Consider the following 25,920-nt stretch of genomic DNA (forward strand, 5'->3'; position numbering starts at 1 on the left):
TCCAGGACCTCACTGCCCCTGTCCAGGGTCAGCTCTCCTGGGAAGGGGCAGCATCCCCACCCCATCCCTCTGGCCCCACTCCCCCTGCCTGTGTGTGGAATGAAGCAGGGGCCACACCCTGTACGTCCTGGGTCTTCCCGTCTGCGTTCCTTGGTGGTGCGTCAGCCAGCCGCGTTGGCGGACCTGTCCTTCGCTTGTCCTGCTGTGTGGTTGGCCGCGGTGGGTCAGGGCCCCGGGCAGGGCCACCCCTCATGCGCCTCTCCGCTCTGTTGCAGAACCGCATGCATGAATCCCTGAAGCTTTTCGACAGCATCTGCAACAACAAATGGTTCACAGACACGTCCATCATCCTGTTTCTTAACAAGAAAGACATATTCGAAGAGAAGATCAAGAAGTCCCCACTGACCATCTGCTTTCCTGAGTACACAGGTAGGGGCTGTGCCCAGGACAGCAGGGAGCCTGCCTTCTCCATTTCCGGCCGCACTAATTTCTTGAGGGTGGGGGCCCCCGTTTCCCAGCTCAGTCCAGGTTTAGTTTGCTCCACTGATGCACTGGGGTCTATCTACCATAGAAACTCAAGTACAAAACCAAGGACAGCTCCCTTCCCAGCCCCCAGGACGTGCTAGAGTGAACGGGGCTGGGAACAGCAGGGTGGAATCCCGGCTCTGCCACTTACTGGCTGTGTGATCTCAGGCAACCTCTCTGAGTCTCAGCTTCGTCATGGACAAATAGAGGTCATCTGAAAAATGGAACACCAGGGTGATCACGTGGGTAGGAGCAGGGGCTTCCAGTCAGGCAGCCCAAGGTTCTTGGCCCAGCTCTGCCACTTACTAGCATCCTGGGCAGGTTACATAACGTCCCTAGGCCTCAGTTTCCCTGACTCTGTGATTAGCCTATCCTCCTTCACAGAACTGCTGTGAGGACAAAATGAGCTAATGAACGTGGAGAAATTGGCATAGTATCTGGCACATAATAAAGTGCTCACTAAATGTTTATTATTGTTACAATTATGGTTATAATTAATAAGTATCATAACAACACTTCCCACATGGGCTATTCAAGTGGTCTGTTGGGTGTGACTGAGCTTTACAGGCAGCAGAGACCTAGGCGGCCCCTCAGAGGGTGCTGAGGGTGATGGAGGTCAGCCCCCTCAATGCTTCAATGACTGGGTGAGCAGCCACGGCAGGCAGCCTGAGCAGCGCCCCTGTGGGGCAGCAAGGGTGGCCGGGGAGTCCAAGGGTGGCTGCCCCAGTCAGATAGCAGTCCCAGTCCCCAGCTCTTCCCAGATGACACAGGCCTGACAGAGGTGACGGGGGAGATGTGGCATCCTTGGCCTGGCCAGCCCTCAGGCCTGCAGAGCAGGAGGGGAGGGGCAGTTCTATGCAGGGACAGGCAGGGTCACAGCGAGGCTGACCTGGAAGGGGAGTCCCTGGGGCTGAATCCACTCCCTGGCAGTGGACTGAGGCCATGGCTTGAGGCGGGGCTCACTCTGTCTCCTGCCATTCCACCTCTCTTGCCAAGACAAGGCTGACTGCCGCCAGGTGAGGACCCCAGATAAGGACCCCAGGCATGTCCAGGCAGAGGGGGCAGGGCTCCCCATCCCTCCCGCCCACCAGTCAGCTTTCCTCTGTAAGTTGGAAGCCTATGGATCGTGCCCTAGGTGATGTGGGCTTGTGGCCGTGGGGCAGAGGGAGCAGGCAGGGTGGGTCAGTCACCAAGGGATTCTGAGTAATTAGCTGTAGGTCCCCAATGACACTCCCACTCACCTCCAGCCCAGGAAAGAGCTGTGGTCCCATAGGCCCTCGAGGCCTGGCCTCTCCCCATGTGTGCCACTTCAGGCTTCCAGTCTGCATGGCAGCCCACCCCAACTTGGTCCTGTGCTTCCAAAACCCAGCCCCTCCTCCTGCCCCTCCCTCGGCAGGTTGTCCACGGCCCTGTCTGCTTGGGCCCAGATTCATGGAAGCAGTGGCGGCTCCTGTTTCAATCTGAGAATCCTGTTCTCCTGCATTTCCCCAAGACAGCTTCGTCTTCCTGGATACCCCTGTCCCTGTCCCTGGGCTCCCCTGGGAGCTAGGGCAATATGACGTACCCGGAGGAAGGCAGCAAGTCTGCAGCCAGGCAGTCCTAACTGCCCCTGACAGTGAGCGTAAGCGGTGGCGTGGTGAGGAGAAGGGGAAGGAGGCCAAGGCAGCTCCCAGGCTGCGGAACAGGCAGGTTCTGCCCAGCCTGATGACCTGCCTGCCCAGCAGTGGCCCAGGGAGGTGGGTCATCACCTGCCCTGAGGACCCACCAGCAGGAGTCCGCCATCTCGCAGCGTGTGTGTTAGCCAGGGGCCCACCTGCACAGAGAGAGATGTTTCTACCAGCAGTTTTCACACTTGACTGGTTTAAAAAATCAGTGGTTTTTAAACTTGAGCATAACCTGCAGGAGGAAATAAAGTGCCTTACAAGTCAGTAGACACATACGTAGAAGGAAGACAGTTCAGTCTCAGGAAAAAACACTCACCCTTCATTCGGGTAATGCACTGTGACATCAGATGTTATTTTTAGGCTGGATCCGCACCACTGACTTAATTTCATGACCCATTCATGATTCTACTGAGCCGTCAAGTTCCCCCACCCCCGTCAGGGTTTCCCTTCGTGACTGTTGCCAAGAGGCCCACCGTGTCTGCGCACAGCCTAATGGACACATTGGCCAGGCCCTGGGGCTGTCACTGCTGGGCAGCACCCTTGGCACCTGGTATCACCTACTCCCCACCTGTTTCCTCCTGCAGGCCCCAGTGCCTTCACGGAAGCCGTGGCTTACATCCAGGCCCAATACGAGAGCAAGAACAAGTCAGCCCACAAGGAGATCTACACCCACGTCACCTGTGCCACCGACACCAACAACATCCAGTTTGTCTTTGACGCTGTGACGGACGTCATCATCGCCAAAAACCTGCGAGGCTGTGGACTCTACTGAGGCCCAGCCCCTGCCCAGCCTGCCCACCACCCTGCCCAGCCTGTCGCCCCACCTCCCCACCCCCGGGACCAGGGCTCTGCCACATATTTGCACTTGAGGAAGAAGAACCCAGAAGCCAGCACCGGGCGGGGGGAGGAGGGAGCATCCTCCACACCACCCCACCCAGCCCAACCGACTCCTCATCAGGCCTGGGCCGCTGCCCAGACCTCTGAACACGTGGTAACAGGGAGCTGGGCTGGGGGTGCCGAGCGCTGCGTGCTACGGGGCCAGGAGACTTGGGCCTCAGACCTGTGGGCCTGCTCACTTGCCTCCGCTCCATGGGTTACTCGCGGTAGCTAAGGGTTTTATCTGGACGTGTGGGTGGTGGGCACAGCCGCCGTTTGGCCCAGGATGGGCACTCCATACACTTTGTCATTCAGACTCAAAGTCCCAGGGTCTCCTTTCTGTCACCTGGGTTGTTCAGGTAGCAGGAGTGGCCCTGGGACAGGGTGATGGTGGGTGTAGGGGCAGTGGGAGCCACTGCACGCCTTTCCTGGGGTCTCTCTGGCTACAGGCAGCTCCATCACCAATATCCAGGGTGGGCCCAGGCTACCTGTGCGTTGGTCCAAGGGCCCAACCTTGGCTCGCGCCTCCCTCCTCTCTCTGCCCTTGGATCTTAGCCCTCTGGCGTGAGCCTCCCCTTGTCTGGGCCATCCTTCCTTGCCCCCCCGGGACCCCCACCCTCCCTCCCCACGGAACTGGAAATGCTTCTGAGTCGACTTGTTGCAAAAGTATGTGGTAGATGGTGGGAAGGGTGAGTCGGTGCCTGGACAGAGGGGAGAGGAGAGGGGGCAGCGGGGAGGGGAGGAGAGGGGAGAGGGAAGCAGGTCTTGTGTCAACTGGGGTGGGGGCCTCATGCAGTGTCCTTGCAGGCCCAAGGGGTACCTCCTCCTATACCCGGGTCTCAGGTGGTCATTCAGGGCTGTGAAGAGACAGACATGCTTTTCCTTCTTCAGTTCACAGTGAATGCAACTCCAACCAGCAGGGGCAGGCACGGGCCTCTGTCGGGGTCTGTACTTGGGGAGGCTGGGTGAGGTCCCCGCTTCACCCTGTCTTGTGAAGAAACCAGAGAGTTTGTCCACAGCGCTTGGTATCCTCCCAGTCCTAGATGACAGACCAGCCCCCAGGAGTGTAAGTTGCCAGGGCACCAGGCTGGCGCAAGCCTCCTCCCCCGCTCCAGGAAGGGGCTTCACTGCAGCCAGCCCTGAGCAGAGAAAAGGACCAGTGGCTTCTCCTGGCCCTTGGCTGGCCTTGTGCCATTAGCTCCCCTCTCACTCCCTCCTAGCCAACAGCCCTAACAGGCCCTGTGTGCTTGTGCCATAAGCTGTGCCTGGGGACCCAGATGTGCCCAGAGCGGGAAAGAGAGGGCTGCCCTTGAGAGTCTCTGCCTCTGTCCTCCAGCCCTCTGTTCTCTCAGCCTCCACTCTGGCCGCTGCTCAGACTTGGGGCCAGGCGGGACCCACAGTTGTCACATGCAGCCCCTGGGACTGGCCCAGACCCAGGAAGAGCCTTACGCCAGCAGCTCTGGGCTTCCTGATTCCAAGAGGCTGGAGCTCTGCTTGGTGCATGGGAGATCCAGGTGGCCTTCCCAGGTGCCAAAACTCCTGCAGGTTTGGGTGCCACTAGGGTGAGGCCCCATCCCTGGTCTGGCTGTCTTGCTGCTGGCCCTAGGCCTTATGGGAAATTCCAAGGCAAGAAGGCTGGCAGGAGCCACCCCATCAGCCCAAGTCCCCTTCAGTTCAGTTCGCCTCCATCATGTGGTAGACCTGGTACCAGGTACTGGAATGTGGCAGAGGACAGGTCCCGGGGCCAGCAGTCTCAGTCTTCTGCACCAGCTAGGCCATTTCACCCCACACTGAAGTCAGAAGTTCTTCCCCCTGCCTCACCACCCTGGCTGTAGCCAGCTGTGCCCCTAGCTGCCCTGTGACCCCAAACTTATAGGGGAGCTGACACAAGAGGAGACACTGGCCAAGGGCGTCACCCAGGGGGTGGAAGTTACTGCCCTCCTGCCCAGGCCTCTCCATCCCCCCCAGCTGTCACCCTCAAACCACAGTGGCAGAGTGGGCCCTGGTCCCAGCACGTCTTAGTCTGTAGAATGAGGGGGCTGGAGGGGCAGGTTGCCTGGGGCCTTCGTGCCCACACCCCTGCCCAGGCTGCCTTTTCCTACTCTCTGGTGCTCAGCCCTACTCGGTTTCCTCCAAACACACCCAGTTGCCGTTTCTTGGGCTGTTTCCTGCCCCCCACCCAGCCTTCCAAGGGCGAGGGGTCCTTGCCGTCTGGTCTAAGCCCTCGAGGAAGGGGTATCCAGGGACTTCCCTGGAAGCCACCAGGCCCTGTCCTGTCTCCTTGCCTCCCTTCCCTGTCATCACCAGCAGCTCTGGGGTGGGGGTGGGGGGGCAGGTGACATCCCTCTTGGTTCCGTCGTGGGTATGGGTGGGGGGAGATATGAGTAACCAGACGTGGGTGGACCCCACGTTTGAACTCTCTGAATGACTCTAATTCAGCAGGCAGAGAAGGCAGACCTTTGCCAAACCCGTGAAATGGGCCTGCCGCCTAGATGCCTGTGGGCAAGCTCTGTGCCCTGGCACCTGTTGCTGCCACAAGAGTCAGGTCTTGAGGTCCCTGAGGCTCTGCAGCCTTTTAGGCCTGTGGACTCCATGGTCTGAGGGGGCTGTGGGGGTCTGCCCCAGCCCCAAGCATAGCTCTGGGCCCCTCAACCAACAGCTTTGACACTCTGGGCTCCTTGACCACTTTCCCCGGAGGCCCTAGACACTCAGTGCCCCATCCCTTTCTCTCCTTCTGGCCCCAGCAGAGCCTGAGGGCCTTTGGCCACAGGCTCCTACTGCAGGGCAGTGGGCAGGACCCAGGCAGAAGACCACACCGTATCTGGTGCCAGGGGGCTGCTTGATCACACAGCTCCCTCCTCTGCACCCAGAGCCCCTGTAACCAGCCTGTCTGCAAACCCCCAAACAGGGAAAGCCCAGGAGCCATCTCATCCCACCCTTCCCTTCTTCTGGAATGCACCCTGCAGTTCTCCAAGGGGAGAGATCACCCCCTCATTACACCTCTGCTCCCACAGCACACACTGTAGTTTCTAACCCCAGACACTGATCGTGGACCTCTTTCCTTATCCCTTGCCTGCATCCTCTCTCCTCCCCTGTTTCTCTTGGTCTGCCCTAGTGATCGCTTCCACAGTCCTGAGGTCTCTTTCCTCCGGACCAGGTCGTGGCCTGCCCAGCCCCCTAAGTGATCTGGGCACAAGCCCCCTTTGCTGCCTCGGCTCTTTTGTGCCTCTGGAGGCCTTCAGGTGCCACCTGGCAGTTCTCAGGAACTGAGCTGTGAGGCTTCATCCTTGGCCACCAGAGACTCAATCCAGGGTGCCAAAGGCAAGGACCCCAAGACATTTGCCCCATGTCAGACCACAAGCCCACAGAGGGCAGAGCCCCAGCAGCCCAGGTCAGTGGGACACACCAGCCGGGCCAGGGGACGGGGCCGAGGTGGGCACTGTGTGATGGGCTCTGTGGTAGGCCCCTCCCCCAATGAGAAGAGTCCTGAACCCTCCTTGCCCAGACAGCGTAGCTGGGACCTCCACCAGACCCCACCCCATCCAGAGTCCTGGGCCTTCTGTGTCAGAGAAGGGGTCTTTCTGAAAGGGAAGCTTTCACTCCCCACACCCAGGCCCAGTGCACCCAGACCACTCAAAACCCCCTTCTCAGCAGAGCCAGCAGCTCTAAGCCACCACCTCCTCACCCCTCACCCCTTGTGGACCTCCCGTTCCCCCCCTTCCACCCTCCCAACTGGAGGCAAGGACAGCTCCAGCCAGGCCAACAGCCCCCCTCACCTCCTGGTCCTCTCTACCCTTTGCTGGTTCTGACCCATCCCTCGGCTCAGCCTCCCTGACCCCCTTCCCACTCTGTTGCTACCTGTCCGCCCACCTCCCCTCCCAGGCAGGGTTGGGTCAGCACCCCCTCCCTCTTTAGCAAAGCCTTCTCTCTTAGGCACAGTGGTCCCTCCTCCCAGGCCAGCTGCTGCCACCCACCTCCTATTAACTGTAATTTTGTGAGAAGAGTGACTTGTTGGTTTAATAAATCTCTAGTTATTGTAATAATTTATTGGCTGCCATAATGTATTTATTAGTCACCAACCATTAATAAAAAGTGCCAGCTTGTTTCTAGCGTGAGTGTGCTGTGTTGTGTCGGTGCCCAAGCAGCTCCGCCGGCACGCCCACACCACATGGGACCCGGGCCTAGGCTGTGGATCACCTGTGGGAGTGGGCCCGCTCTGCAGGGGCAGCAGGACTCTGGGTGACCGGCCGCCTGCCACTGGGGATTGTTGCAGGTGTCATGGAGGTGAGCGCAGGAGGCTGGTCTGCCCAGGGCTGAGCTCACCTTCCTGTCCTAGGCCAGGTGTGGCAGGCAGAGAACCCGGGGCACTTCTGCCAGGCATGGCAGGCATAGGAAACAGCCCTGGGGAGGGCTCCCAGCAGCTCTGCGGGAAGGCTGTTGGCTAATGGTGACCCCTGTCTTCTTCCTCTTTTCTCAAACGGTGTGTCTCCGCTTTAAATGTACTCCGGTGTCTGTCTCCTCCTGGGAGCTTGTAAGCACAGCCTGTGGTCTTGGCATCTTGGTGATGGGCTCCAGTCAGGCCTGTGGTTCGTGGAGAGGTCTCGGCGCCGGCACTTCCCCCTCCCCGCAGCCAGCTCCTTTCCTCAAGGTCCCACCTGCACCACCAGAATCAACCCTTCTTGGAGGCTTTGCCCACGACACCAAGTCTGACTTGGCGTGTGTCCCTCCCCAACTCTGCTCCCTTCTTGGGGCCTCAGGCCTTTCTACTGTGTGAGCATCCTCTACCCAACTAGACTGTGAGCTCTTGGAGAGCAGGAGCCTGGTGCAGGTTGGTCCTACAGCCCCCTAGCAGCCCAGCAGGGGCCTGGTCCACACATGCCAGGAAATGTTGGTTGGAAGAATGAATGAGTGAGTAGTGAAGGGATGCTCTGTAGCCCTCGACATGGTGGCAGTGGGCAGGGGAAAGTGGGACCTGAGCATTAGTGGAGTGGTACCGTGGAGCCTGCCAGAGCCAGCCAACCTGGATTTCTCCTCCAAACTTAAGCTGGGTGATCTCATGTTGAAGAGGCCAGCCCAGCCCACATGCCAAATGCACACAGCCTCCTGCTGTCAGCTCTGGTCACCCTGGCAGCCCTGCGTGGTGCCCGGGGCATCCCCCCAACAACTGTAGACCACAGCAGGCTTGAGACAGTTGTGGAGTTGGGGTTGAGAGCATGCCTTTGGCTGTGGGTTTTCAGCTTTTGTTGAGCATCTGTAGGATGAGGTGACTCTGTGGGATGGGGAGAGAAGGGGCCCATCTCCTGTTGAATCCCTGGGCTCTTGGAGGTCTCCACTCTGCCCTCATAGGTGGCCCCAAGCAAGGATTCGCTTGGCCTCCTAGGAGACCTCCACCTGCCGTTTTCTGAGCAGACACCATTAAGACAGCACAAGGCAAATGAGCCCCCTCCCCGCGAGTGGGACCCTGCGAATGTGGTGGGAGCTGAGAATGGAGTATACTGGTTGGCGTTAGAAGGGAATAAGACCATATGAGTTTACTGCGTCTGTTTTGCAGAGTAAAAGGACAATGCCATTTACCACAACCAAAGTGGTAAGACCATGCCAGCTGTTGAGGGGCTCCCAAGGGACAGCTGAGACCTCAAATTGTCCCCCTCTGCCAACTGGCTTGAGCCAATAAAAACAAGGGCTTGGGGACAACTGACAGGTCAGGGGTGCAATGATGCAGTCATGGAGGGAATGCTGAAGGAGGAGCTGACCAATGGTAAAAGTAAAAAAAATTTACATTGTCGTTATTTACTCCCCAGAAGGCCACAGGCTAATGATGTTCACCAGAGAAATCCCATGAGGTCAGAACCCATCAGAGGAACCCCTGGTGTCAGCTGAGGGATGTGGACAGTGGGCCATGGCCCATTTCAACACAGGACCCTTGAAGTCCCCTCCACCTCCAGCCATGTCCCAGCCTGTAGAGCATAGGGTTGAGGCCCTGGATCTGGCCCAGAGCTGGGTACAAGTCTCTGCTCTCCCATATTCCTGCTATGTCCCCTTGGTGTCCCCTAAGGACTGATGAGGTTACATACACAAGGCAGGTGAAGTGCTGGGCCTAGCACTGGCACAGAGTGGGCCTCGGCCGTCACTGACGATTATTCCATCACCTTCCTTACCTTCCTGCTCAGACGGAGGAAGAAGGTCTTGGCAATTGAATAAGTGATTTACTCAGCTTGGAGCCCTGGTGGCTCAGTGGTCAAGAGCTCGGCTGCCAACCTAGAATCAGCAGTTTAGATCCACTAGCCACTCCTTGGAAACCCTATGGGGCAGTTCTACTCTGTCCTATAGGGTCTCTATGAGTCGGAATCAACTCCATGGCAACAGGTTTGGTTTGGTTTTTTTAGTGTTTGCTTATCCCTGGGGAAGTAAGTTCATCTCCACATCAAGTCCCTTCTCTTTCCTGTTGTTTGTTTCAGTCTTCTTAATTCAGAGCTCAGAGTTTCACCAGGAATTACCCATGGGCTTGGACTGTAAGCCATGGCGCTGGGTTCGTGGTGGGAAGTGCCCAGAGTGAGAACAGGCTTCTTGGGGCAAACAAGAGGCACTGTCCCTGCACCAGGGATACAGTCCACAGAGCGAGCGCCATGCTCCTCTTCACTACCCAGAAACAGGTGGCCCACGCGAATGCGCTGGGCATTCCAAAGTGGGAATGGTCAGTGTTTAGCCCAGGGTGTTCTCCTCAGGCTCTGCTTTAGTTGGGTGGCCGTCACATTCATTGCTTCGCAAAACAAACTTGTGTGTGCTCAGCGGTAATTCACATCTGAATTGCTCTAAACTCCTTGCAGGGTCAGATGTGGCTTAGTTTGACCCATCCAGGGGGTAGGCCAGTCCACCAGCCACTCCTGGAGGCAGCCCTCATGGGAGCAGCTCCCCTGGGTGGTGGCTCCCGAGGAGCCAGGGGAAGCCTGGTGTGGGTGCCCCTCAGACAGGAGGAACCTAAAGTCCCACGCCACTCCCACAGGACCGTCCCCCAGAAATGGGCCCAGGAGGAAAGTCCAAACAAGGGAGGCCAAAGCCCAGCTCTGAGGCTCCCTGCACACAGCGCACGTGTGTGCGCAGGCGCGTGTGTGTGCGCGCGCGCACACACACACGCACGTTCTTCCAGCAGAGAGAGCCCTGGGTCACCCAGTCCTCAGCCTCCCCCAGGGAGCCACGAAGCCCAAGCTGCTGTGTGAGGGTGTGCTGAGCTTGGGGATGAGGTGCCCACGGTTCCCAGTCATCCCTGCCATGAAGCCCGAGCAGCTGGGCGAGGGTGTGCTGAGCTTGGGGATGAGGTGCCCCGCAAGGCGTTAACAATAGCAGGCTCGCTCTACCAGCTTCGTCGGAGGAGGGGGCACAGGAGCCCCTCATGAGCTGCTGAGTCACCCGGTGCTCTCTCTCAGCCTAACTCTCTTCTTCTCTTTCCCCTGTGTCCGTCTGTCTCTCCCGGCTGTCTGTCTCACTCTCTCCCTCCCCGCCTGGGGCTGCAGAACCGCATGCACGAGTCTCTCATGCTCTTTGACTCCATCTGCAACAACAAGTTCTTCATCGACACCTCCATCATTCTCTTCCTCAACAAGAAGGATCTCTTTGGCGAGAAGATCAAGAAGTCACCTTTGACCATCTGCTTCCCTGAATACACAGGTGGGTGTCATGTGGCCCTGACCTCCCCCAGAAGACCCAGGTATTGTCTGGAGCCCAACCACCTGTGGGCTCAGGGAAGAGGCTGCCCTGCCAGCCGAGGACGGGGCAGGCCGTGGAGAAAGCACTCAGGGTGCGGCCAGGTCTGGCCCTTCCCAGGACATAGCCCTGGGTATGGTGGGAAATGTCACGTCCTGAGCCGTGGGTGTGATGACCAGGTGACTCAGAAGAGACAGGGCAGGGATCAGGAGGCAGGGCAGGGCCACAGGCTTCCCATTGCCCTCTTCCCCGGTCTCCCTATAGTAGAGGTCCCAGGACCTTGCAGGAGAGCCTTGCCAATTTCTCCCGAGGCCTCCAGTCACCCCTACCCAGGGCTGGGGGCTGGTCCACACAGAACCTTTGCATAAATTGTTGTTGTTGTTAGGTGCCGTCGAGTCAGTTCTGACTCATAGCGACCCTATGCACAACAGAACGAAACACTGCCCGGTCCTGCGCCATCCTCACAATCATTGTTATTGCATAAATTAGAACATTCTAATTCCTCTTCCTCCACCCTGTGGGTGGGCATGTGGCCTGAGAGTGGGGCCCAGGCTGCATTTCAGTCCCCACTTGCCCTCCTACTGCCTGCTTCAGTGCCCTGAGCATAGGTGCCACTGTGTGTGGCAGTCCTGCCTGTGCCAACCCAGCTCATCCCACCTCACTGCCACCCCACCGTGCCTCCTCTCTCCCCTCCCCACCCTATCAGGCCTCCTCCCTCAACCCTGGTCTTTTCCCCAAACCAAATGCTCCAATTATCTGCAAGCCTCCTCCATCCTGCCTCCCTCTTTTCTGCCTTCTCTGGGGCTTTTTCTTCCCATCTGACTCAGGGGAAAGTCCCTGAGTGGGTGGTTGAGGCACCGGACTGTCTCGGCAGTGGAGGGAGGGTGGCTGCTTAGGACAGACCAGCTCTGGGGCCACAGGATCCCACAAGGGGCTGCAGCCCAGGCGAGAAGCAGCACTGATGGGAACCCAGGCCCAGTCCATGTCCCTCTGGGCAGAGTGGGGTCATCTTTGCATGCTGAGAGCACAGAGGGCCAGAGTCCTAATCACACTGCTCTGGAGGAGGGTTGGCTCAGCCAGGAACCCACTCACCAACACAGCCCCCATGAGAGGCTATGGGCATGGGCTCAGGCCTCGGAGCTACACAGGTCCCGAGCCCAGCGAGGGGGCTCCAGAATTCTTGAATAGATCTAGTCTCCACCCTCCTCTATTGGGTGTCACGGAAAAGGCCTGCATCCTCCTGGTGCTCGGTGCACTTGTGACTTTACAAGGTTTTTGCCCCTCCCAGGGCCAAGAGAGGGACCAGGGCAGGCACCTTGCCTGCACTCCAGGCTCTCAAGTCCTACGGTCTCCAGGAGGTCAGGGGCCCCAAGCAGCCTGACCACCTGCAACTTTGGGCATCTCCCTGTGCCTCAGGTTTCCATCTGGGTGGCATGGTAAAAAAAAAAAAAAGATACATATGTATAACAAAACAAATCCATTGCCATCAAGTTGATTCTGACTCATTGCGACCCTATAGGACAGAGCAGAACTGCCCCATAGGGATTCCAAGGAGCAGTTGGCGGATTCGAACTGCTGACCTTTTGGTGAGCAGCTGAACACCTAATGGCTTAGCCACCAGGGATGTGTGTGCTGTCCAGTCGACTCCAACTCATGGCGACCCGCGTGTGTCACAGTAGAACTTTGCTTCATAGGGTTTTCAGTGGCTGATTTTTCAGGTGTAGATTGCCAGGCCTTCCTCTGGAGGCATGTCTAGGTGGACTTGAACCTCCACCCTTTCAGTTAGCAGCTGAGCACGCTCACTATTTGTACCACCCAGGGACTGCGGGTACCCACAGTAGATAATAATAATGCCTGCCCCATGGGGTGGACAAGACAGTCCCAGTGTCAGAACTTTGACAGAGGGTAGAAACCAGGGAAGGGGGACAGGCCAGGTGGAGGTGCCCTTCACAGGGTGGAGCAAGTGCAGGAGGGCTCGGGACAGGCCCCAGAAAGACCCAGCCCCAGGCTTGCCGTGTGAACGGGAGGGCCCTGCCTGCTGGCAGAGCCAGGCTGCACCCACGCTTTTGGCAGCCACCGCTGACTTCCCAGCCTCAGCAAAGGCCCTCTGGGACCAATGCCAGTCTTTTAAAAGTTTTGGTAACAGGATGGAGCCCAGCAGCTCACAAGCCCTGGCAGATCCTCTCAGGCCAGTGCCGTCTTTCGGGGGCAGACCCAATCCTAAGGCTCACCCTTGTCCTTGTTTGGGAGGAGTCTCCCTGCTGTATAATATGGGGCACTGGATGCCCCCAATCGATGCTCCCAGGGAAAGTCAACTGGATTTGCAAAACATCAGAGTTCTCCGGTGCCTTCAGAGGGCTCCAGTTTGGGTCCAAAAACAATAAGATGGCTGACAAGTAGTCACCCAGTAGAGACCCTCCAGGGCACCCACAGTAATACAGGCCATGCACTGCCAGCACAGCCTGCTTTCTATGAGTGGGCTCTCCTTGGAATTCTCCCCTAACCCTGGACCCTCCCTCCCTTTGGTTCTGTTCATTTGCTTCACAGCATATCTCCCTCATCCACCATCTTTTTTTTTTTTTAATCCACCCCAAACCCAGCAAAAATAATTTCAATTACCTCCCATCCCATGGTCCAGAGTTCCGGAATTTGTTGAGGGCCGACCTCGCTTCCTTAAGCCATCAGGCAGCAAGGAATGCAGTGGCCCCATGGGGTGCCAAAGCCTGTGGAGGACACTGGTGGAGTGGGGACAGGGGGTGGCAAATGTTGGAGGTGGGCTCTAAGGGACCAGCTGGGCACCAGGCAGGAGAGGGGCTGGGTAAGGGCAAGGACTCAGCAGGGCTGGCATCCCCACCATCCAAACAGGATGTCCCTGTGGGTCCTCTCCTGGAGGTCAGCCATTTTTTACTGTAATCTGTGCCTTTGTCCTGGCTCTCTCTGGACAGGAAGCCCCTTGATGGAGTCCAGTCTCTTGCTTACAATTCACTTTACAAGCAGCTTCCCTGAGGACTCTCCATAAGGAGGAGGCTCTGCCTCGTGGGTCTGGGTGCTCCTGGTGGGTGGCCCAGGGCTGCTCTCCACTCTGATCTCCCTTCTCCCACTCCAGGGATATTCCCACCTCTTACCCCAGGGCATCTTTACGTTTGCCTAGAGCACAGGGCCAGAGTCTTCCTGTTTCTTTAAAGGAACTAAAGCCAATCTTCCTGTTTCTTTAAAGGAACTAAAGCCAATCCTGGCTGCAGAAGCTTTCCTTTGGCCCTGCCCGAATTCCCCAGCCCTGTGGCTCACATCCACGGAGAATGAGGCCGGGCAGGGTGGAGCAGGGAGATGGCCCCACATCCTCAAAAGAGGACCATGTTGTTCCCACAATTGCCCAGATCCTAGTGGCACTGAGGAAAACAGAGCATCTTCCCTTTATTGGCCTTCTAGGCACCATCAAGCAGGGGCAGATTATCCAATAGGCGAGGTAAGCACGGTGCTTACCTTGCTTACCAGATTATCTGCAGTGAACAATTTCACATTTTTTATCACATCAAAGATTCTGCTTCTAGGTATGGCTGGCATCTGTCTATCTCCCAAACCCACAGCATGTTCCGACAGAATCAAAGCCTCTTTTCAAATTTATGATCCGTGACAAGGACAGATGACCCAGTAACAAGGTAGGCACTGGTTTATTGTGCTCACTTCATAATCTGTAGTGAATGATTTCAGATTTTTCACCACAAATTAGGAAGTAAGCACAAGTGAGCCCATGCTTACCTTGCTTATTGAGTAATCTGCCCCTGCAAGGAAGAAGCACAGGTCCTCGCTCTGAGACGCCCGGAGCCAGGGGCCACCACTGGCCCCTGCTGGTTTGACTTTATTTTCTTGGTTTCTAGAAGCAGCAGGGCTGCCTTAGACCCAGGGCAGTGTGGGAAGTGGTGGACCCAGGCCCTCTGGGCCTCCATGTGCTCATCTGGAAGGCAGGACGGGGAACCTTCCAGGCCTCCTGGGTTGATCCAGTGCGAAAAGCCAGGCAAATGCTAACCATATTTTGTTTTTAGTTTTAAATGCTGCCACAGTTCCTGGAAGAACAAATGCCCAGCTGTTCCTACAGCTGCCTTCCTCTGGTCCCTCGCTGTGTCTCATCTGGCCTCCTGAAAAATGCCCTGGCCCAGCCCACCCCAGCTCTCACCAGGGCCTCTCCCCTGTTCTGTCTCTGTTACAGGCCCCAATACCTATGAAGATGCAGCCGCCTACATCCAAGCACAATTTGAAAGCAAAAACCGCTCACCCAACAAAGAAATTTATTGTCACATGACTTGTGCCACAGACACGAATAATATCCAGGTGGTATTCGACGCCGTCACCGACATCATCATTGCCAACAACCTCCGGGGCTGCGGCTTGTACTGACCTCTTGTCCTGTAGAGCAACCTATTTGGTAATGATTCCAGCACTCAGAAAAGCTTGCACACGCGCGCACACAAACACACCACTAACAAATCCAAGTTGGTAAATAAACTTTAAAAAGGCATAACAAAAACTTATATATATACAAATATATATAAATCTTTTTAGTTTGTGTTAGAGTTGTGGACAGGACTGACCGCCATCCCATAGCTCATTGAGATTTCCCTGGGGCCAGCACGTGAGCATGCCCGTGTGTGAGTGTACACACACACATACACACACACACACACACACAGGTGATCGGCGTCCTGATTTGGGAGTCCATCCTTTTAAGAGCAGCCACGTGATTTTCACTCTCTAAGACTCAATTTCTGTGAGCAGTGGAGGGCAGAGAAAGGCCTGGCGTTAGTCTATCCTGTTTCTCTGCTTTCTACCTGCTGAGGCCGAATGCTTTCAGTTCTGTCCTGCTCTTGTATGAATTCCAGAACTCTTTTAAAAACAGCCAACACCCTAAACATCTCCCTACCCTATGTCCCCAACAACAACTCAAAGATGCTTCTCTTTTGGGTGGTGGTGGTTGCTGATTTCAATAATTTGGAAGAATCATTGCTCTGACCAATCCATTGTCTCCTGAGTTTTCTTTATTCATGTTCACAAGGCAAGAATCAGAGAAAAGGGAGACTTGGTTTGCTTCCTAGAAGCAGCTGAGGGGAGGGGACATGCGAATCATGGCTCCAATTGATCTGAAGAGTTGAAGCCTGACCCCTCCAAGAGGGCACGCTGGGCAGAAGGGAAGAAAGTGGAGAAGGGGCCAGGCGTGGCCAAGGGGAGTTGGATTTGTAGACTGACCAGCATCCCATGGGGTGAAGTTTCCCAAGGATCCTGGAATGGGCTTCACTTGGGTTCTTGATCCCTCATGTCATGCTGCCCCACTATGCCCCACCCCAACATCATGAAAAATCTCCTAGGGTTTTTTGGTTGGTTGGTTGGTTTTTAAAATCAAAGAAAATGGTCAGACTGGACCCCATTATCTCTCTTTCTACAGACTGCTTCATGGACTCTTTGCTGTTGACGTTGATCTCCTGGTAGCATGACCTTTTGGCCTTTGTAAGACACACAGCCTTTCTGTATCAAGCCCCTGTCTAACCTACGACCCCAGAGTGACTGATGGCTGTGTATTTCCGTAGAATGCTATAGAATCCGGTTTTAGTTGAGTCTTTACATTTAGAATTTGAAAGAAAAATTTTTTTTCTCATGTGCTTTGTAGCTTAAAAAAAAAAAAAAAGGAAAAACCACCATTTCATCCATATTTCTTTTTGTTTTTGAAATAAGTAAACATACACATCTGCACACCACCACCACCACGGCCCCCAGCACTCCCACAGAGGTGCTGGGCCTGTCCACTGTCAGGCGCGCCTGCACAGCGCATGGGCCTTCGAAGCCTTGCGCTCAGGCCGTGCTTCTGGGAGCCACACAGATCCCTGCAGACCCCTGGTGGCCTCTCAGCCACCTGACACGGAGTAGAGGCTCCCGCTCCCCCCAGCCCTAAGTCACACCCTCATTCCAGGTTTGTATAGAAAAAGCACAGCTCTCACTGGCCAGTAGCTGCCAAAAAAGAATCCCCACCATATATATAAATAGAGCCCTAGAGAAATAAATTTTCCCACCAAACCCCTTTCTAAAGATTTCCTTTGTTTTGTTTTTTTTTTTTAGTTTTCTGTTGTTTTTATTTTTGTCCTGATGAGTCCTACGTATTCCATACCAGATCAGCTCTCATAGTCTTTGGGAAATGGGGTTGTGGCTTCTTTTCCTTTTCCATTTTCGATTCTCAATCTGTCAGGTGGATGCTCTCCTTTTCTGTGTATGCTCCCTCGCCAACTTTTCCTTTGTTTCAGTGACCTGTGTTTGCTCTTTCTCATGTGGGGATGTTTGTGCTGCAGATAAAAAGAACAAAAAAAAAAAAAAAATTTTTAAATACCACAGGATGGGAAAAAAAACCTAAAAAAAAGATGGAATGTAGTGTCTACGTTAAAGCCACAGTTTTCATGATCAGTCCTGTATCATTTCTACTGACTAGTATCCAATCCCCAAACCTCTTCACAGTTTCACTTTTAAGAGTTAATATTTGCTGAAGAAGACCAGTCACAGATATTTCAAATAAAGAGGAGGCAAAAAGACAAAACACACAAAAAATTAAAAACACAGGGGAAAAAAAAACCTTGGAAAAAAAAAGGAAAAAAGAAAAAAACAAAAAAAAAGCCCACGGGCCTTTCTAAGCCTTTCTATTCCCAATCGGTGAGGTTTCTGTGGTATCTTACACACTGCCAGTCTACTTCTCTAATGGAAAATTCATGTGTAGCTCAATAAAGAGAATGTTTGTCTGTACCCTCAAGTCTCTCACCCTCTGGCTTCCCGACGACGGCTATTTGGTGGGGCATCGCTCAGGCAGGAGAGGGAAGAAGGGAGCTGACTCAGCCACAGACACTGGGAGGTTGGTGGGCAGGTTGTAAGGGCTGGGTGAGGAATCCCCCCAGTTTCCCTTCTCCACATCCCCACTCAGTGCTGCGAGGGGGCGGGAGATAGGCATCTAGCTCTGAGCAGTCAGTGGGACAGTGGCCCAGTGCCACCTAGGAACAAGGAGGGCAGAGAAGTGGGCCACTTTCTGCTCAAAGCGCCCTCTTCCTCCCAGCTCCTCCTCATCCTCCGCTGATTATTTTTCGGGGTAGGGTAGGGAAGGGCCAAAAAAAAAAAAAAAACCAAACCCGCTGCCATCAGGTCAGTTCCAACTCACAGCTACCCTATAGGACTGAGTAGAACTGCCCCACAGGGTTTCCAAGGAAACTCTGGTGGACTCGAACTGCTGACCTTTTGGTTAGCAGCCGAACTCTTAACCACTATGCCACTAGGGTTTCCTGGGGAGGGGCAGGTAGCCCCAAATCTGCTAATACAGGATCCTGTTTTTTCTGTATCCAGTGGTTCCCCTCCAGTCAGAGAATGGGTGGTCCCAAGAATGAGGCCAAACAAATTGCCAGGGTCCTCTGTACCCAAGGTGTTACAACCCCTCATTTTGGACATCTTTAAAAGCTAAGGACAAGCTCAGGCCCAAGTGGCCAGGAAGGTTTCCTTCTGCTTTGCTTCCCCTACTGCACCTGGATGCCAGGAAGCCCCCTGTGGACCAAACACACAAGGGATGGCTGCAACGGGCCAGCCTGCTTGTGGAGTTCCAATTTCTGTTTTCTCCAAGCTGTGGCTATCCCCAGCTCTCCCCTGGGTGGCCAAGTTTCTGCTGTAATAACTAGCCCTCAGTTGAAACTGGGACCCAGAGGGAATAGCATGCTTGCATCATATCCATGTCCCCCTCATTAGCCAAGCAGCCAAGTGCTACACCATGCCATCTTGAGATGGAAGGGCCTCAAGAGCTCAGTTAACTGGAAATCCTCTCCACACCCCCAACAAATGGAACGCCCCTTCTTAGTAAGTTCCAGAAGTCTTTTGAATCCAGCGGAGATAGAGGCTGGTATTACCTCAGACTATATAGAATAACAAATGCTAGTTCTTTCCGGTTACAAACACCCATGCCAACCAATTCAGGACCTTCTGGGACCTCTTCTGCCAGGACAAGCCTGCAAGTAAGCCAGACCATGTCTCATTTCTGGTGTTCCCTACCACCCCGCCCCCGTCCCTACTTGTTATCTGCAGATGGAGGCACACAGCTAACCACCAATTGATGGAAAGGTTTGCATTTTTTTTTTTAAGAATTTTTTTTTAATCATTTTTATTGTGCTTTAAGTGAAAGTTTACAAATCAAGTCAGTCTCTCACACAGAAAGGTTTGTAATCTTGACCACAACCCTACTTCCTAACACTGGTCTGGGGGGACAAGCCAAGAGCCAGATGGAGAGCTGAAGGACACTGTCTGCATGCGGGGTCACTGAATTTCTCTAACTAACAGGGCTCTTCCCCAACTTTCAAGTGAGTTTGCAGATAAAACCAACAGGAGTGTCTTTGCCTTACCTTTCTTAAAAGGGAGGTCAGAAGGAATATTTTGGAAAGGATCCAGAGGAAAGACCAATTAAATTAGAAGCAGGAGGGTGGGGGGCAGACCCTGTACATCATGTTTTTTCAAAGTTCTATGTGATTCTAATGTGCAGCCAGGTTCAAGACCATGATAATCTTACAAAAGGTACGGGCAACCAGATGGTTTCAGATTATGGAGGGCCTTTTTTTTCGGCCAGGCCGGCCCTGGTTATTCTCGGACGAGCTTGCTGTTCATGTCATGGTTCCCTTTCCCACGCTGTGTCCTGCTTTCACAGAGCTCTGATTCTGTTCCTTGCACACCAGACAGGATCAAGTCTGCTGGTGAAAGGTAAAAGCACACATTGTCTGCCCAGTTCAAGTGGGAAATCAGGTCCAAGTGGACGCCTGAACACACAGGAGCTGTAACAACACAAGTAAAACACCCACATGGAGCATTGTTCTCTATGGTACTTGTACAAATTTGGTGGGGGAGTGGAGGAGGTGGGGACACTGAAAATATAAGATGTCAACAAAACAAGCCCAGTAAAAAAATGGAGTAACAAAACTAGTTCCAAAGACCCCGGAGAGGGCAAGGGCAACTCACCATTCGCCAGAGTGCCCAAGACTCCTTGTTTCCTGTTCATGAACTTAAGCAAATGGCCAGGCCTCAGCTCTGTTACTACAGCAGCTGAGGTGCTTCCGACCCCTGCAGACATGCGGGGTGGTGAAGGGAGTTCTGGGAAGGTGAGCCCACTCCACGTAACAGGAGGCCAGCCTAGCTCCTGCTACTGCCAGTAGCACCTGACCCAGACACCTCCAAAAAGTGACAAAAGCCAAAAGAGAGTCCAGCGCCCAGAATCCTCAACTATCCAGGGGTAGAATCTAAGGATGAATTTTAGACTTCTCTTGGGTCATTTTAAGCTACTTCTTCAGACATTTCTGCTTTGACCACTGTCACACTGCCACATTCCGATGTCTCAGGGCCCTCTAAAATTGACAACCTACCATTTTTTCACAAATCTGGAACATAAGAACACGTGGAATCTGTGTCATCCTTAATGTGTGCAACATGCAAAGAAAGTTACAACCGTTCAAGGGAAGTAAAATAACCTTTTTCTCCCCACTTACCTTGAAAAAATGAGACAAATAGGAAGGGAATAAAACTTCAGTTCTGTCTTCTCCAAAGAAATACCAGGAAAAATACAACTTCCCAATTCAAAAGGATGGAAACAACCCTTCAACCACAATGGTCCACACAAAACCAAAACGAGAATCAACACTGACACCTCTGAAAAGGAGCTGCCTGAGCTTTCAGCCACGCACAACACAGTAGAAGAGTTTGCTTTTTATTGTTATTATTAACTTACAATAAAAACAAACAGCTATGTTCTTAGCAAAATGAAACAAATTAAAAAAAAAAATCACAGAAATTTCCTAACAGCATTTCAAGGTAAGGCTTTTGAAAGATTTACTGAAATAAATTACCTCTGCCTAAATATTTACTCATCACCCTTTCCTCAATTACTTTGAAAACATTCTAAAAACTTGCAGTTATGGAAAATACATTTAACTTTGCCAATAATTTTAGGTAATACTGGATTCTTCTCAAAAGGGCTACCATAAAATTATATTTTCAAACATTAAAAAAATGTAATCCAATGGGACGTAAAACTGAACTGTGTAACCTATGATTGCATGTTTCAAATCTTTAAAGTTAAATGTGTGAAGAATTTGAAGGGTCTGGGAACTCGGTCTGTCTCTAAGACAGGTGGATTCAACGTCTTAACCTTTCTATGTTTAGTTAAACCAACAGGAACAAAGTTATGAAAATGAAGGGCTTGAAGAAAAAAAGGATACAATATCTTTTATTTCTTCAATAAAGCCCTCCACAATTTACTACCCCATCTTGCAAGGCCCACATCTTCTCCAAGGATCAGATCCACAGACTGGAACTGCCTAATTTACTTGACCAAGGAATTAAAACCGCAAATCAAAGCTTGCTGCCTAGTCCTTTCAGCGGGGGCTTTCTCCGTGCCCGGAGAGGGCAATGAGAGGAGATACACAAAGGGCCAACTCTGTGGGTCCCGAGATGCGGGAGCGCCAGTGTGAACGGAAATAAAGCCGGCTTTGAATTACTTCCTCAGAAGGTCAGTCCTCAACCTCTACCACACAAGGCGGGCCCTTCCTCTACTCAACAGCCTTGGGCTTTCCCCTCCTCTGCACTAGGCATCAAACCAAGAGCTCTTTCTCAAGATGCCCTGCCTGCCCCTGGGGCTAGGCGCCTGTGGGTCTGGCCTCTGTAACATCCTGAATGTCTGGCCCTAAGAAGAGCAGTCTGACACCGGAGATCATCGATGGTGTGGCTCAGGCTCAGGCTGAACAGGTCCTCCCGGCTGCTGCTGCATCTCCTCCCCGACCAGATCTGAGGCTGGCGACACCAGCGGTTTTTGTGACCTATGTACAAAGTAGTCATTAAAGCTACCTGCTACAGGTCTCTGGTTGCTTACTTCCTCTCAACCTCCCCCCAACCCCAAGAAGTCCAGTCAACGCCAGAAGAGATCATGCCTAGAGTTAAAATGTGCAGTGTTTCTAAGGAAGAAGAAATGTCACATAGAAAGTATTACAAAAAGGATTAAATTTGTCAGCTGTCCAAACACTATTAAGACCACATGCTTTATACAGCGGCAACGCAGTCACGCCCACTTCTTCACACAGCAGGCAGAACTGGGGAGGCCTCTTCCTCTCTGGCACACAATCAGGAGGAGGCTGATGAAGGCAGGCAATGCTAGGAAGTCTGCTGCTTCTGAAGCCTCCGTTCAGCAGCCGCAGCCAACATCTTTCGACGGAGCGTCACAGGGTCAGAGGACGTGCCTTCCGAGGGGAGGGAGCTCTCTGAGGCTGAGTCATCTTCAGAACTTTTGTTCAAGAAACGCCTACAAAACACAAAAGGGTTGCATGAGAGAGATGGGAAGTTCTGGAACACACAACAGTGTGTTTCTTTAATTAGTTCGAGTTTCTCCATTTTCCAGAGACCTTCAAGAAGCTGTCATTCAGCACCACCCCATGAAAAAGACCATCTCTCCCCAAAGAGATGAATAAAAATTCTCTTTGTACCAGGAAGGGGACCAATTACGTGGCTACTCCTCTGCCCATCCCTTCCTCATGGAGTACACAAAGTCCTCACACTCTCAAGGTCTGTGCTGGGCAGGAACCCACCAGAATGAATACAATACTGACCCTGTCTTCAAGAGTTTAAATAAAAACAACCAACAAACCCCCTACACCTCTCCACAGGAACACTGCCCTCTCCACTGCACCCAGCCATGGGTAGAAGAAGGTGATACTTGGCACAGAGATGTGAAGACCATGTTCCCATTGCTGGGCGGAGCAGCAGGGTAGTCAAGAGGGAGGACTTGGGAGCCAGACCTCAGGTAAAAGTGCTAACCTCTCTAGGCCTCAGCGTTCTCAGGCTACAAGTCTTTCAAATGGGTATAACAGCAGTGCTCCCTCTTGTGCAGAGAATTAATGAATATAAGGGCTTACAACATGCTGGCACATAAGCTGGGTGCAGATGTCCACAGGTGAAGATGTCGGCTATCACTGACAGCACCAGCCCACTGACACCAGTTAGGCTCGGTGTTGCCTGAGCCTGTGCTTTTTCAAGACAGGCTCACGATGTGAATTTTTAAGTGATGTGTAATGGTTTTGCAACGTTGGCATCTGTTTAAAAAGACACTACGTTGCCCCTACATGACAAAGGCCTTCAGGCACTGGTTTCTGACCTGTGACTTACGCCCACTACAGCTACGGAGTCAACTTACTTTCGAGCTTGCTGCAGGAGGTCGTCCTTGCGTTGAACTAGCATGCGCTGTCTCTCATCGGCAGACTTGGAGAAGCGGCTCCCCCGAGCCTCAAAGTCTTCCACCTCGCTGGGCTCCACATCCACCTCACTGAAGTCCAATGCCTCCTCCAGCCGAGGACTTAGGTCGAGTGGCACGCGCTCAGTCTGGACACAGGGAGGAAGCAGGGAAGGAGCTGTGAGCACGGGCCACCTTTGAAGGTTGCTCGGCTAGCCAGAACACCCCTAAACAGTACTTTCTGGACCTGTAGGGAGGATGCCGCCAGGCAAAGAGGCAGAAAAGAGGGTACTAAATGCATATGAGTGATGGTAGATGTGCATTTTTCAAGGGCAGGCATGCTGTAGCTGTCTTGTGTACCACCAAGAACAGGGCCTGACTCACACTAGTTGCTCAACATTAATGGAGTAAGCAAAGACTACCAGTATGAAAAACAGAAGCACCTCAAAATTGTACTCTTGGGAACTGATACCAAAGTTCAATGCTCATTTGCATTATAGGGATTTTCTGGTCAATTCAACTAATTGCTCAAAAATTTGAATCATATATCTTAGCACCCAGACTGTACAAGTTTTATACCCTACTTGGCTCTGAAAACAGTCAAGTGGATGAAAAGGGTAAACGCTAAGGATCTTTCTTTCTGAACAGATCAGTGGGTGAGTCCTTGTGCAAAAAGATATTAAAATGGGCCTTCTTCTCTGTTTTGGATGAAGCTGCAAAGGCACACCCTTAAGCTGGTGCCCAACCATCTATATCACTCACGCTGCCAGACTGCAGACCTGGGCTGGCCGGCACCCGCTCACCGCCCGCCTGGAGGCGGGGACAGAGCCGAGGGAGAAGAGGAGGACAGACAGGCCTATTTTTAAAAGCTCCAGGTGTGCTGTGCTTTCCCATCACTCACCTTCACTACCTCTTCCTGACTTTAGCCAAGTGAGAAAGGGGACTTCATGAGAACAATTTGGAGAGCCTGACTCATATCCCCTGGAGTTTGGGGGACTCAGGGACGGAGGACTGACAAAGACATGAGAAATCTAAAAGAAACTGGTTGAAGAAAATTAAAAAAAAGAAGAGAGGGTTGTACTTCTGTGGACTGTAAGGCAATTGCATGTGTGTCCCGAGATCAGATGTGGGACCCTCAGGAAAGACCCAGACCGAGAATGGGCAAAGGCTTTGCCCGAGAGAACCACGAGGAAGGGTGTTGTGACCCTCATGGAAGCAGGGGTGGTCATAAATAGCCAGCCCAAGTTCAAAGGAAGTATAGCCAAGGCCTCTGGAGCTAGACGGGGCAGGGAGCTATCTAAGGTAACAACTATGAATCCGTTTATGCACGCTGGGGTCATATCACCTCATCCTAACTCCCACTCCCCTGAGCCTGACCTTAGAAGGGGTTAAGGGGGCTAGAAAAACTGCTAGTGAATGGAGGAAGAGACTAAAGAAAGCAGAAGCCGGCCGAGCCCTGCTCAGCTGCAGGCATCTAAGCCTGATACAGGTCTGAGCTGGGGCAGGAGAGAAACTCTGAGATAAGCAAAGAGTAGAACTGATGTGACTAAGGCTTTTATGAACTGACACTGAAAATGCAAAACTGAACCCCTTCTTCAAAAGCCAGGCACCATTTTCCAAATGATGCACAATCCATCTTGCATTTGGATATAAAACATTTAACTCAGTAACAGATCTCAAAAAGCCTAATAGTTTTCACTGTTCTCTATCTGCAGAAAAAACATAAGGTGAAAATAGTCCCCAAGTCACTTATGGAATAAGTCTCTGCTTCATGAAGAGCCACACTAACGAGGCAGGGCCACCCTCAGACCTGGGCTCTGCATCCGGGAAATGCCACATATCACAAACACAGAAACACAAATGGGAATTAGAGGCTGACCAACCAGACCTCTAGGACGCAGGGCTAAGAGCATGGCAGTGTGTGCTTCTGCCCTGGGAGACCAGAGCCAGGGGCACTGCTTTTGGTTAAGGGTGGCCACCCCAAATCACCCAAAGTGGATGATCTCGGCAGGTCTGCTTTCCCCTCTGCCTACCTGTTCAGGGACCTCATTTTTGGGGAAATACACAGCTCCTGGAAATCATGAGTTGAAAATGTAAGGTATGGGGGACACTAACCTGATGGCCTTAGCTCGTAGACAGCTTATCCTAGTCAGTCCCCATCTGAGTGTCGATGGGCTCAGTTGCCCCAGAGTCCTGTGCCCAGGCACAGCCTGACTCCTTCCACCTCCAGGACATAAAAGTGATCACCAGGGTATAGGCTACAGGCCCTGGGTGGAAACACAGGCCAGACCATGGGCACAGCTGGGTGTATTAACTTTAAATATTGAGACAGATGACAGCGGGCCTTCCTCTGTGCTCCTGCCCCGAGCCTCACAGTTACGGGCAGGACAGCAGACCACTGCTAAGTACCATGCTCCTCCCACACAAGTCCATACACTGACTCTCTCTAGTGTCCTGACTTTACCTGAGTAGAAGTTTCTCCCTCCTCCTGGTCACTGCCTGGCCTTTCCATAGGACTGTTCAATGCAGGTCTAATGCTATCTGACCGCTGAAAGAGAAGGAGTGCAGTAAACGGTACAGAATCATTCAGAGATTAAATGACACAGATGAAATCCTAGAGTGCAGAGGGAACTATGATCCCCAGAGCTATGGCACCAAAGAAACCCAAAGCTGCAAACATTAAAGGTAAGGCAAAGGGGCCGAAGGCGTCCATCAGATCGCCATGTTTGAGTGGTCAACTGGCTCCACACTTAGCTCCCCTTTCCATGACAGGAACAACACACAATGCAACAACGACAACAGCAGCTACCACTGACTGAGAATTTACTTAGGGCCTGGCACCAAGCTGAACCCTCACCATGATTACCTCATTTATCTTCTGAACAGCCT

General features: G+C 53.1%; 2 protein-coding genes across 4 annotated transcripts in view; one reads left to right on the forward strand and one right to left on the reverse strand.

Annotated features, from left to right (window-relative positions):
• Positions 1-17,537, forward strand: part of GNAO1 (G protein subunit alpha o1) — a 182,730-nt gene extending 165,193 nt beyond the window's left edge. The window contains exons 7-8 of one of the 2 annotated variants that reach the window (XM_049863833.1): positions 10,577-10,730; positions 14,974-17,537. In XM_049863833.1, the coding sequence (XP_049719790.1) occupies positions 10,577-10,730; positions 14,974-15,161 (342 nt within the window). In that variant the 3' untranslated portion in view covers positions 15,162-17,537. Of the gene's footprint in view, positions 1-275; positions 430-2,773; positions 3,666-10,576; positions 10,731-14,973 lie in introns of those variants that run through there. The other variant, XM_049863832.1, reaches the window with a different exon arrangement.
• Positions 17,538-21,740: 4,203 nt separating this feature from the next.
• The window catches only part of AMFR (autocrine motility factor receptor), a 37,582-nt gene continuing 33,402 nt past the window's right edge, over positions 21,741-25,920 (reverse strand). Inside the window, exons 12-14 of one of the 2 annotated variants that reach the window (XM_049863828.1) lie at positions 25,496-25,579; positions 22,996-23,180; positions 21,741-22,107 (exon numbers count right to left, since the gene is read on the reverse strand). In XM_049863828.1, the coding sequence (XP_049719785.1) occupies positions 21,960-22,107; positions 22,996-23,180; positions 25,496-25,579 (417 nt within the window). In that variant the 3' untranslated portion in view covers positions 21,741-21,959. The remainder of the gene's footprint in view (positions 22,108-22,995; positions 23,181-25,495; positions 25,580-25,920) is intronic. The other variant, XM_049863829.1, reaches the window with a different exon arrangement.

The sequence above is a fragment of the Elephas maximus genome, chromosome 21 (genome assembly GCF_024166365.1).
Source record: "Elephas maximus indicus isolate mEleMax1 chromosome 21, mEleMax1 primary haplotype, whole genome shotgun sequence".
Classification (NCBI taxonomy): Eukaryota; Metazoa; Chordata; class Mammalia; order Proboscidea; family Elephantidae; genus Elephas; species Elephas maximus.